The sequence below is a fragment of the Anoplophora glabripennis genome, unplaced genomic scaffold (assembly GCF_000390285.2).
Source record: "Anoplophora glabripennis isolate ALB-LARVAE unplaced genomic scaffold, Agla_2.0 scaffold272, whole genome shotgun sequence".
Lineage (NCBI taxonomy): Eukaryota > Metazoa > Arthropoda > Insecta > Coleoptera > Cerambycidae > Anoplophora > Anoplophora glabripennis.
In genome coordinates, this window is record NW_019416854.1 from 519,682 (window position 1) to 534,009 (window position 14,328).

General features: G+C 31.7%; 1 protein-coding gene across 1 annotated transcript in view; it reads right to left on the reverse strand.

The window, feature by feature from the left end:
* LOC108906105 (spermatogenesis-associated protein 13) overlaps positions 1 to 14,328 on the reverse strand; it is a 191,513-nt gene that overhangs the window by 86,890 nt on the left and 90,295 nt on the right. Inside the window, exon 4 of the mRNA XM_018709264.1 lies at positions 10,415 to 10,503. Within this exon, the coding sequence (XP_018564780.1) occupies positions 10,415 to 10,503 (89 nt within the window). The remainder of the gene's footprint in view (positions 1 to 10,414; positions 10,504 to 14,328) is intronic.

Here is a 14,328-nt window from a genome sequence, read left to right on the forward strand (position 1 = left end):
AACTCCACATGTAAATATTCTTATAACATTTACTTGCTTAGTCCTACATATAAAATTGTTTACTTTTATTTAGTACGTGAAAATAATTCTTAAAATGTGGGGTTAGGATAACAGCAAACGCATGTTTTACAAAAACTTTTTTTCAGTTATTGTTTTGTTTGAGTAAATTTAAATAGTAACATTGAATAAACAGAACATCAAGGATTTTATTTTTGTGCTTACTTTTGTTTTACACGTTTTACTTTTCAAGATTTCAGTACCTAAAAACGCCAGAAATTTGACTATTTCTCGGCCAAGGATATGGCCACCGTAAGCATAATTCGGTGATATAAAGATAACGCTCAGCCAGGTTAAAGATAAAAGAAGCCACGTTTTCACTGTAATCCTTTGTTATTATTTTAAAAAATGAATTCAATGAAGATTATATGGGTGTATTCTATTGGATGAAACTTAATGTTTCAGTTGAATCAGTGTAAAAATTTAGGTACGAAGTATTGAAAAAAATTCAAATACAATTGGGTAGTTTTATTTTAAGTACCTACTANAATTGGATACTTGGGGAGCTCCTGTTAGCATAAGTTTTATATCTTAAGATCATTCTACAAACTTATCTGTTTAATAAGTATGAAGTACTTTTTATTTTTGGGAACATATGTATCTAATATTTTATAATATGTGATAGAAAACATAACACAACCTTCATTATCATGTTTAGAGATTATTAATTGCATTCCAGTCAGCCTGTTGTTCGTATTATACAATAACCGATAATTATTGCGTTTAAAATTATATGTACTTGCATATAATTGTACTGTGCATATATGCAATTAGAACGAAATGAAAAATTGTTTCCCTCTAGAGCTAGAGCATTTAGCTCTACACAAATATTAATGGGGATGATAAATAGTGTTCTCTTTAGTAAAGTACAAATATTTTTAATAATTTATTCATGTAATGTTGGCTGTAACTAAATCTGAAACTTTATTTTGTTAAAATATGAGTAAAATCGCTTACAAGCTTTAGAGATTGTTGTTTGATGTTATTTTATGGTTTTCATGTTATACAGAAAGTCCCTATTTCAAATGTAGTAATTCAAACAGTTAGACGATTTAGTTTTGAGTAAAAAAATCCGTGCGAATTTGGAAGGCAAAAAAATTTAGGTACAAAGTATTTGAAAAAAATCAAATACAATTGGGTAGTTTTATTTTAAGTACCTACTTCTGAAATATAGCAATATATGACAATATAACATTATTTTTTATAGTGAAAGTCCATTCTTCTGTTTTTATCTGGAATAAACTTTTCAATTACTTTTCCATTATACTTTGGTAAGTATTTCTCGCACCGTTGATTTTATAATTAATTGACTGATTCCGTAAACACATACATACTTTTTTCTGCGTATATTTATGTATTTTTTTCCTGTTTTGTTTTATTATACAAGTTTGATGTCTTTCTGTGATAGGCATTTTGTGATGTATGTACATATTTTACTATATGTTCTTGAAACAAGTGTAAACTTATCAAGTATTGTTTATTGGTATAACTTTTAAAATTGTTTTACGTTTTTATATACTTTGTATTTTTGTACGAATAAATTATTATTTTTATTATATAAGAATGAAAAGCGGTGTAAAGTTATTAATTGGTTACAGGCGCACTAAACACAGTCCAAATTGCACGCACTAAACAGAGCCTAAATTGCATAGTAAATATACGCTCCCATTCCGTTTTTCACTGCTGCGAGGCGGTAACCATGACCACCACTGTAAACACTTTACAGATTTAGGGGAGACCTAAATAAGGGAGGGGCGGCCCCCAGAGCCCCTTTGCACCAGCCTTCACTGTAATTTGTACATATGTTCGTACGTTTGCACCCCCAATCTAATTAATCATATCGAGAATAGCTGTTCTTGAAGTCAATATAAATGGTTTTTTTTAGTTATACGTTCTGAATTGTAACGATAAATATTAGTGCACTGATATTTTTTTAAATTTATTTATGACATAAAGTACACCCAATTTTGTAAACAATGCTTTTAAAATCGTGCTACAATTTTTATGAATGCCATTTACCTACCTACATTGTCCACGTTCTGTTGTATAGTTTGATTTTTTGTTAGTAAAATCAGATATATGGATTTAGCCTCAGAGTGTTTGTCAGCGACTCAGTGCCATGGCATTAATAATTTAATATTGCCAATAGCAAAATTACTACCTACTCCATCCCTGTCAGAAGTGGGTGGCATAAATAAACAATAGTAAATGGAACGAATCGACTCGATTCCCTGTTACTGCGAGGTAAATATAGTCAATAGCAATGGCGTTAAGGGCACTGTTGATGTGAGTCTTTTATTAACCAGTTTCATCAGAAAGTTTGTAACATATTATAACAATTTTTTTTATAGTCACCAGAATGACGTTTCATTAAGTAGGCACTGATGTTTATGGGTGAGGTATAATAATAATAATAATCCGTTGATGTAAGAATNGTATGTACATATTTTACTTTATGTTCTTGAAACAAGTGTAAACTTATCAAGTATTGTTTATTGGTATAACTTTTAAAATTGTTTTACGTTTTTATATACTTTGTATTTTTGTACGAATAAATTATTATTTTTATTATATAAGAAAGAAAAGCGGTGTTATGTTATTAATTGGTTATAGTAGGGGAGCTCAAGAGGGGATTTTGGGAGTTACTCAAGCGCGGCAGATTAACATATGGGGGATACCTTGCACCCTGTTGAGTACCTCCACCATATTTAAGTCCTCTATATAAGGCCGCGCGTGTACGGCAGCCAATCAGAATAGTAAAAAAAAATCGATAGTTGGAAATACTCGAGCGCGTCAGATTAAGATATGATGGGTTAATTATATGCTGAAAAGTGTGCATTTCAATAATCTGACGATTTGAGCATGACGTAAGGCAGTCGGAAGGTCACAGAGTTGCAAAAAAAACGTCACCTCGACATTCTCGCGCGCGGTCGATTTTTTTTTTATTTTGAAGGAAATAATTCAAGGATAACGGGAAAAATATAATCTGCCGATTTCCACAAGCCGAAGTAACAAAAATCGTTAAGTTTAGCATGTGCAGCTGCAGGGAAATACATGTTGTGTTGAAACTCCGTCAGGAAACTCCGGGAGGTAATTCTATGGATTAAAATAATAGCAATATGTAATGAAAATTTTTTTCGAATTGTCAATTGTTTGCAAGTTACAGTTTGTCGAAGTTCATTTTTTTTAATTTTTTTATTTAAATAACTTATTTAATTCATGTTCGATTAGTCTCTTATTTGGCACACCCACAAAGTAGATGAAGCTCCGGACCAGTCAGAGAAAAGTTTCATTATGCGCCGCTAGAGGGCACTTTACCTAGAACTCCGTATTTTTTATTTTTGCTAATAAAACGATAAAAAACTAAAAATATCGTTTTTTATTAAGTTCTGTATAGGATTTATATGTTGTTTAACTAATGCGTTATGACAGCAGAAATGGTTCTACAGTTCAGAGTATAATTTGTGCGAATGTATGTAGACATGTTGTATAATTTTATGTTCTGTGTGATTTTTGTTAAAATTGTTTTAATTGTTTTAGGATTTATACATTGTACCTTTTTTTATAATAATATCAACTGTTTTACAGTTCAAATTTAAACTGAAAATTGACATACCACATTTGTACGAATGTATGNTTCGAACCTTTGACAGTTGTATCTGTCCGTGACATTTCTCCACCAAGATGGCTTGATAAGTATGATTTTTCACTAACTTGTTGATTTTTATTGATAGCAATTGTTTATTCTAGGAGCAAACTAGCGATGTTACTGCTACAGGTAAACATGGAAGACTGGCTACCTCGAGCCCGGAGATTAGTTTTTATAAACGTGAAAAACAAATTAATGTTTCTATGACAATAATAACAAAGCATTTTTGAAATTTTATTTATGCAAATATTGAGTTTTGGACTGAATTATGATGCATGAAATTTATATTTTCAGCTTCCTTGAATTTTTTTGCATCTTTTGACACCAATTGCACGTTTCTAGGTTAACTTTAAAGTCATGTCAAAATTTTCCTTATTTTTACAAATTTCCACTAAATTTTGATAAATATCTTAATTCTCAGCATGTCTGTCCATTCAATATTTTTAGTACAACCTTTTTAACAGCTCTTATACAGTATTTACTCGTTTTTCAAATGTAAACGAAAAAAAATTTCTAGGTGCTCCGGTCCATCAAGTATTAATAAAGTCTACACAACAATTTGAACTTTGGTTGGAGTCTAAACACAGTTCATAAAGTTATGACGGTCTTTTACACTCTGCACATACTATTTTGCAGTCCTACTACAAATTCTAACGGAACAACAAATGTCAACATTTAAATGATACATAAAAATTTTCACAGATGCTTAGGTTTAATTCCACACATAAATTCTGGTCACACGTATACTATGCTTTGTTTATATACCAGGTTTATTACATGAATCATTATTATATGCGAAAAACCTTCATCATCCGTCGATGACTTGTCAAAATTCTACTATATTCTTTTAATTGACATTTAATATTGTAATATGGTTTTTTACTGTTCTTTATAATATAATTGTGCTACATGAGTGCATTTAAATAGTTTTATGAATATGCAAATTCAATTTTTGTCATAATTTTGACAGTCGAGACGTTTTATCGTGAAAATTTAGTAATTACATCATTTTAACTTATACTATTGATAAAATATCCTTCATTTAAATTCATTACAGTCATCCACACCCTGTTGGTGTCTATCTCAAGTATATTCCATTTCAACATTTGTATTTATTCGAGAATTTTATGACTTGGTTGCCGAGAAAAAAAATCAATTAAGTTTTCAAATTTAATAAAACATAACAATAACAACGCATCCTGTCAGTTTCCCACTCCTCTCACCCATCATCACCACGTTAGTCGAGTCGCTCAGGTTTGCAGTTACGAAATTAGTCGATTTTAAAACAATGACTCTCCCACTCAAGTTACCTAGAGAGAAAAGAGGCAGTCTTTGCAATATAAATTGCAATCTTTGTTCTGTCTATCTGTTTCTACCTTTCTGGATATAATATACAAAACATATCACATTTTAATAGGCATTACTAGCTTACGGTGCTACGGTGTGATATTTAATACTGGATGGGGTTGAAGGTTGCAGAATTGTTTTGGGCCATATAAGTTATTAGATAATGTTACATCATATAATACGTCTGTATCGTATATTTTATTTATCAACGAGTCACGTGAGTTTAAAGGGTGATTAATATGACGTGGCAGCAATGTCTCATTTAGATTCAAATGCGTTCAAATGCTTAAGAATCTTTAGCTTAATTTTCTTTGTGACATGATAACAATCCAAGTTACGTCATTTTTGTTGGAGTTTGGCCATACACAAGAGATTACTGTTTAAACACCTCCCTTAGATACAATTCCGACTTTCACCAAATATAAATATCGATAATTAATAATCCGAACTTCGCTTGCTTATTAAATAATTAAGAACGAATTAACTATTTGCTTTCTTTCACAATGGTGTTTGGATTTATGTGCTACAATTCATAAACGTTGAAATTATAGTCTTTCCTGGTACGTTCAGGTGTTATGAATATATGAATATCTTTACATTCTTTTTCTACGTATTATGGTTAAGGAGCTTCCCCGTTTGAAAAATCTAGAACACATTATATTTCCATACATATTGTTAGTGGTTTAAATATACAGGGTGATTCACAAATGGTGACCAAAAATGAAACCTCGTATCCTTTGACGAATTTTAAGGGGAGTCTTTCCTATAAAGTTTTTATCTAGGACGCTTCATTAAAAAGATACAGGGTGCTAAACGTCAAAAATATTTTTAATTTTTTTAAATAATTTAAAAACTAGTGAAATAATTTGAAATTGTGTATATGTATTTATGTAAACATTGGCCAAAATCTTGCTCCAGTGGCGGAGATACAGGGTTTGGTGGCAAATTTTTCTAAATAAATTATTACGCCACTGCTTTACGATAACAACCATTATATTTTCGGATTCGTCTTTCAGTTTTTTACAAATTACTACTCTCTTATTTGTTTCGAAAAAAAACCTGATTTTCGAGTAAAACTTTTACTTAATGATATGACAAGCATTAATCATTCGGTTATTTATTCGTATAAAGAAATTAATAAATTTAGTATCATTTTAATGATTTTATTTGAGTAAATGCTCAAAAATACCTCAAATTCCACGAACACACGCCCGACATATTTTAGTAACGAAAATCTAATTTGTTCAATATTTAGGTATTGTTGCTTAAATCTGATCAAAATCATTATTTATTCTTTCTTCTAACTGCTCAGAATGTCAAAGTTGCTATCGCAGCCCGCTATGTAATTTTAAAACGCATTATATTCGAATATCGAAGTGTGTTTTTAGTTGATTTTTAAGTTTTACTCGAAAATCAGGCTTTTTTCGAAAAACATAAGAGAGTAGTAATTTGCAGAAAATTGAAAGACGAATCCGAAAAGATCGTGATTGTTACCGTAAAGCGTACTATTTTATTTATAAAAATATGCTACCGATACCCTGTATCTCCGCCACTGGAGTATGTAAATTTTAGGAAAAGCCTTCAGATTTTGGACAATGTTTACATAAATACATGTGCCCAATTTCACATTATTTCAATGTCTAGTTTTTAAATTATTTAAAAAAATTAAAAATATTTTTTAAAGTTTAACACCCTGTATCTGTTTAACGAAGATAGAAACCAAGATAAAAACTTTATAGGGAAGACTCCCCTTAAAATTCACCACAGAATACGAAGTTTCATTTTTGGTTACCATTTGTGAATCACTCTGTACACTAAGGGTACATGAAATGTAAAACAAATATTAATTATTATTGATATTTTAGGTTTAATATAATAAATGAACTGGCACAATACACTTCAAGAAATTTGGATTGTGTATTAACACTGGCCAAGCATCCATGCTCTGATTAATAATCTGCCAATGGATTAGGTCGACATTCAGCCACAAGCAGGGGCATTTACGTTTGTGGTTCTGTTGCGTTGTCCGGTTTAGCTGGGCACCATTTCCACTGATAGTATTCGCTCCCCTTTCTATTTCTGGATTTCCGGAACTAGGTTTCTCTTTACATTGACTTGTAGGTGGTTACTTTTGTCCTTACGTTTCCATTTGGTTCGGATTTCGTAGAATTCGGAAAATTTTTAATCTCCGAAATCCGAACCTGAAACGGCCTCCTCTCCTTTCGAGTGTTTGGTACTATGGAGTGATTTTGGGGCAACTTTGAGCGGTTTTCAGTGTGATGGCGGAAATATTGGGAAAGTCGGTGAAATTTTCCAATATCGCGCCGGATCTCTATTGACAGCATCGTCTCTGTCGACATGGGTTGCTGTGTCTGGACTGGTAGGTGGATACTCGGAGTGATTTTGGTTGCGACGTAGGAAAAATTGAGAAAGAGTGGTGAAATTTTCATTTTTCGCGCCGTGCTTTCTGCATCGTCGCGCTAGGATTCTGGGTCCTTCGGGACATCTTCTTCGACTTTCACTGTAGTTGGCTCTGCATATAGCTACTTTTGATAGCTTCGCGGTCCCGATTGGAAACATGAGTGAATTTTTAAAATCGGAATCAGTATTACGGCAATACGCTGTAGAAGCAACTGATATTAACTTTTTAACACCTACTATACAGTGGTGTTAAAAAGAAGCATATAAACTTGTACTATTTCGAGAAATGTGAAGATTTTAGTTCACTACATCGACAAAAAACCTGAAGTAACCAAGTAGACATCGTGTTCAGTGTCACTAAGTGGGAGCAATTTAGTTTAATACAATATTCGGGCTAACAATATCCAATATGAAATGAAAAAGATTAAATAGGTACCTAACATCATTTTGTTAGTAAAATACTATAAACCTAATTCTATTCCCTAATTTTGCAGAGTAATACAATATAAGTTGAAAACCATGAAAATTAAGGTAAGTAAATAATTATTTTATGTGGCTAATAAAATATACAGGGTGGTCAAATGAAAACGAAACAGAGCCATTTTCAGGAACTGCGTCAAGATTGTAGAAAAACGCTCAGACCCGTCGATTTTAGATTAAAGGGGGACATTCTTTGCTGGTATTTTTGACTCCGCCACTTTCACCCCCAAGCAAGTGTAAGCATCACCCCAAAATATTTAAATGTCATTGGGGGTTGAGTAATATTTCTTTTGAAAGCTCTTACAATTCTCTTTACAACAGACTTTAAATTTTATAATTCCGCCCAATACTTTGAAAAAAATTTACATTTTAAAATTTAAATTATGTTTAGTTGCTTACTTACTACTTAGTTGATTAAATGTTCAAACTGATGACCGCCCGCTTCCATACAAGAATAAAGATTTTGTTCGAAACGTTCGCGCACATTCCGAAGCATTTCCGGAGTGATTCGACGGCATTCGTCGACGATTCTTTGACGCAAATCTTCCAGCGACGCTGGCTGTGTTTTATAGATTTTACTTTTTAGGTATCCCCACAAAAAGAAATCAAGGGGCGATAAATCCGGTGATCGTGGAGGCCACTCAATGCTGCCTCTTCTCCCAATCCAATTCCGTAGAAAACGTTGGTCCAAATACTGACGGACAATTAACGCATAATGCGGAGGAGCACCGTCCTGTTGAAAAATCAAATGATCTTCATCATACTCTGGAACATTTTCAATAATATCAGTCAAGGCAGGGTCAATAGCGTCTTCCAGTAATTGCAAATACATTTGGCCAGTCAAATTACCAGGTAGAAAAAAAGGACCCACCAGCCGGTCACCGAAAATTCCAGCCCATACATTTAATTTTTCCGGTTGCTGTGTATGCACCTCGTGAAAAACTCTTGGGTTTGAATCGGACCAATAGCGGCAATTGTGACGATTTACCGTCCCGTTCAAGAAAAAACTGCATTCATCAGAAAAACAGATGTTAAAAAGGAACTGTGGATCGTTCCCTGCTCGCTCACTCATTATTTCGCAAAATTGCAAACGGCGGTCATAATCATCCTCATGAAGTTCCTGGACTAAATGTATTTTGTATGGATGGAATTTATTCTTCTTCAAAATGGTTTGTATGCTAGTTCGATTGATCCCAGACACAGATGCCAGCTGCCTCGTACTTAATGTAGGATCAAGATGAACTTGTCCCAAAACTGCAACTTCACTAGCTTCATTAACTATAGGTTTTTCAATTTCTCGTTTTTTATTGGCTACGTTCCCTGTCTCTTGAAATTTTTTTACTAACTCTAGAACATACTTCCTCCTGACATGTCGATCTTGATGTTGTTCATTAAATAGCTGAGCTGTTCTATTCGCACATTTATTGTTCATAAAGTAAAGCGAAATGATATCTACCCTTTCCGCAATGGAATAAACCATAGTGTTTAATTTTCAAAAACACAATTAAATAAACTACCAACCAACGCTTCCAAATAATACTAGAAAATAATTTGGAATCCACTAATTTTACGTTCATTGTGTGTGTATAGCATTCATTTCTGTTTTTTACAATTTTGTTTTTTTTTACGAAAGTGATAACAAATCGCCAAAAACCAATGTAACGCAAGAAATACTAAATTTATACCATTGGCGTACTTAACTCGAATGACTGACATTTTTACCGTTACTAATTGTTTGTACATAAGTTTCAACTTTAAAATCAAAATTCTTAATAAGTATTGGGCGGAATTATAAAATTTAAAGTCTGTTGTAAAGAGAATTGTAAGAGCTTTCAAAAGAAATATTACTCAACCCCCAATGCCATTTAAATATTTTGGGGTGATGCTTACCCTTGCTTGGGGGTGAAAGTGGCGGAGTCAAAAATACCAGCAAAGAATGTCCCTCTTTAATCTAAAATCGACGGGTCTGAGCGTTTTTCTACAATCTTGACGCAGTTCCTGAAAATGGCTCTGTTTCGTTTTCATTTGGCTACCCTGTATAATAGGTATATAACAGTTACCTAACAAGTAGAAAATATTTTTTTATTTTTGATTTTATGGTAAAAATTAATTCTTGCAAAAAATGCTATTTGGTACGGAAATGTAGTTTTAATTTTGATCGGTTCTATTTGGTTTTACAATTCATAAAAATGTTAAACTTTTATACTGTGAAAACAGTTGCAACGCATGCCATTTTTAATCAAAATTAACTGAATATACAAAGAGTAGGCATTTATTATTTTCGCATCGAAAGCAACTTTTTTATATTTGCTAGAAAAAACACGCTCTTTTAAAGGATGTGCGTTTATATATATCATGATGTGATACTTATCTGGTAGAATTTTATACGGTAAATATGTCAGAGTGAAGTAAATACAGGGGGATAATATTAGCTTTACTCCAATTTATGAATGTACTTACCTGATATAACTCGACGAGATCCCAGATCTTTAGCCCCAGAAGGATTAAGGTAAAAATCGCTCGAATGGTCAACGGTTTCAGCCCATTTCCTGAAAAGAAAAAAAACTTAATTGATGTCCTCCTTAATACCCTTAATGCGATGATGTGCCCGACAGAAATAATATTTTTTTAACTAGGGATATATAATATTTTTTAAAAGCAAATGTTTAGTTTTCCAGGGAAATCTGAAGTATACTGTCAAGAGAAAATCTTATTATTCCAGGGCATCCTGGCTTTGTAAATTTAATTTTTAAATGTGAAGCAATATTATTCAGTGGTTCAACGTATCGAATTATTCTTTCGTAAAATAAGTTAAAAAAATGTGTGTGTCCATTAATTCAGGAAATTGTACGTACAATGATTGTTTTTCTCAGCGTCGTGCAGAATATGTAAATTTTATTCATCAAATACCGTACTTCTCTTCAACCTGTCTACGTGTTTTTTTTGGGGTGGGTGATTAATGAATTTACTCATTCAAATTTCTATGAGATTTGAATACGGATGTTTAGTTCTTTATGAAAATTTGTTCAATCATATTATCTAGGTATTACGTGGGCTTATATAACTCGACGTTTTTAGTAAATATTTTGATTTTGCGATAAAATTCTGTTTTAAAAACATGTCTAAAGAAGTATTCTATTTGTATTGCTAATTTTCGACTCTTCTGTTACAGGATCCTGAATCTTGTGTTAAATATTTCTAATTACAGGTATTCAGTAACTAATGCAAATATTCAGTATTTTCAGTAAGGCTAATTAACTGAATAATATTACTTCCATATATGCAAATACATATACAGCCCGTACGATATTTTTTGAGATAAGAATATTTTACTTAAAAGCACTTCAACTACAAAACATGTACTTTTCACAAGTGTAATACTTAATTGTCCGTTTAAGTTTAATATCAATAGTTCAAAAACAATTTATTTAATTATATCTAACCCCTTCAACCACTCTACTGAGGTTTAGGGATTTTTAGTTGATGGTACCATGCAAGGTTGGTTCGATGGTCAAGTGTTTTGTAATCATTAATGAAGGTCTATGATGCGAGTACGTTTACTAATATTATATAACGTTAACAAAATTATCAAATAAAGATACCAAGATCGTGATTTTTTTTTATTTCTTGGTATTTTTTAGTTGCAAAAAGTTGTGTTATCTTTAACAATGTTTTGCAAATTCGTTTGTTAACAACTATTACTTACTTCTACTATTTTCTTCCTTTACTTCCTTTACTTATGTGATGTGTCATAGTTTCTAATTAAAATTTATTAATGTAACAATTATATATTTTCTTATTCTGTACAAAAAAAAAACATTTCTAGAATATTTGTTAGCATTTACAATATTTACATATACAGTGCTATCTAAAAAGTTTGCTCCATATGGGAAAAAATGTATGTATAACTTTAATCAATTCTTTCGATTCTCAGTTGTCTCTGCATGTCGTCAAATCAAAATAGCGCCCATCGATCCTTATAAAACGTCTGTTATATACGAGGGGCAGATAAAAACTGCAAATCGGCCAAAGAGTAAAGTACCTAAAATTAAATTCTCAGTAAATGCATATGTCAATACAACTATTTAGGTACAAAAGCAACTAATGATCGAAACTCTACAACGCCCGTGAGCTTGGGAAACATGAATTGAAAATAGCATCTTCTTAGATAACAAATCTTGCCAACGCCAAACTAATGAAGCTTTCGGTCTGAAATTTTTACCACTAATTAAGAGTGCAAAGAGCTTCAAAAATTCAATTACAAGTGTCTACGATGAAAATTGCATTAACCATTAGAAATTGAAAAAAACGGCCATTTTCGACCATTTTTGAGCTCTCGCGCATAAACAAATTATCGGAATTTAATCGGACTTGTCTCTTTTTACAGATTTATTTAATAATATCAACAAAATTTTTGTATAAACCTTTTTTCGCTATAAATAACAGTTTTTGCGCTAGTCAAAACCACTTTTCCATAACTTTGATCATTGTTTAAAATAACTTTTTAAATGAACGATAGTTTCATTTATTTATTTAATAATAGTAAAATAATTCCGAAATTGATATTTTAATTAATATTTCGTTTAACAATAATTTTTGTGACATTTTTGTAAATTAAAAAAAATTAAGTATAAAAGATGCATTTTTTCTGGGGTTCAGGGCTATTCTACGATTTCGTAAATATGCCCATTGTTATTTTTTCGTCGAGCTACCCCAGTTTAAAAAAAATAAGTTTCTACGATGAATAGAAGCCGAGATATTGCAAAATTTACAGCGCGTACTTCCCCCACCACCACGCCGCCGGCCGCCGGACAGTTTACTTAGCGAGTACCTTCTCTTTAAAGGGCTCGTGAGTCGTTAATTTTCCACATTTTTCAATGCAATTCACGGGAAATCGTAGTTTACGTCGTAAACTTTATTTTGCGAAAAATTCAAGTCTTAATATTTATAAACAATTGCGCTACGATTTTTTAAAAAAAGATTCTTATCTTGGCTCCTGTTGGTCGTAGAGGGCACTTTTTTTATTTTAAAACTGTATTTTTTTTCCAGCTATCCATTGCATCTATTTTCGGTGAGATAGCATAAATAGCAACAATGTTATTCAAATTGTTTATAAGCGAAAAACGCACGGTTTTTTAATGCACAATTTGAGAATGTTAATGTCAAAAAAACGGTGATATTTTTTAATAGGTCGCTTAATTGCGTCTTTAAGATTACAATGACGCTTTCAGAATCATGTTTGATTGAAAATTAACGTCTGTACAGAGGCTTAAAGTTCATAACTTTTGGAGCCTCCGCTATAAACAAATAGAATTGTGCGAAAACTATTGCACCTACAGCGCCCACTTTTGGCACACTTTTAAAGTATGACAAAACCCTCAACTTGTCATAGGTTTTATAAAATTTTAACAATAAATGCGATAGTTATAAACAAATTAAAAAATGGGCACTTTTCTTGTTTTTTTGCAATAACTTTTTTGTTTATTAACCGATTTTAATTTAACCAGTCTCATTTTGTAGATAATTTTACTCCCTATAAGCTGTCTGAGAGTCACTTTTCGCTAAAATTGATGGTTTTCCCTGCAATGTGAAAAAACTGTTTTCCTCACTTATTTGTTTAAATAGAAAAGTTAGCTAATAAAAATTTTTGACTCACGAGACGAGAGATGTCTTGTATTATGTTCCTTTAGACAATTTTACAATAATCTCGCGGATAGGACTTTTTTCGAGTTTCTCTTTTATTTTCGTTATTTTCCTGGTGTATATATTTTGTATATAAACTATAGTTGACAGTGCTACAATTGTGTAACTTTATAAATTTTTAAATATGTATTTTAAATACACTGTACAAATTAGTGTCCAAATATCCTAAATCTAAGTTTAAAATATGAATAAGACATCTTGAAGAATTTTTAAGACATCGCAAAAAATATGAACCTCCCTTCTACATATATAAAAAGTTACTCTTATTTTTCGGTGTGTACATCCTGTATATCAACTTTGTTAGGATTTAGTTTTTCGCAAAAAAAATAAAAAAGCACAGATGTAAAAATTACACATTATAAGGAAGACCCCCCCCTAAACAACGCTAAAATACAAAATTACTGGCATACTTTTTATTAGTACCAAATTTAGATATAGCATCAAATTTTGCAAAAGAAATATTTCACATTTTAAATTACATGTAGCTAGTGTTTCAAGAATTTTGAAGGCTATCTTATTTTTTCATTTTTAAATTTAATTCTGATGGAAGAAATGGATAAATAATACACGAAATTTTTTTTTGTATACAAAATTATAAGATACATATCTAGGTACTACTTACAAAAATTAGTAAATACACGACACAAATGGTCAAGACAAACAAGTTACAA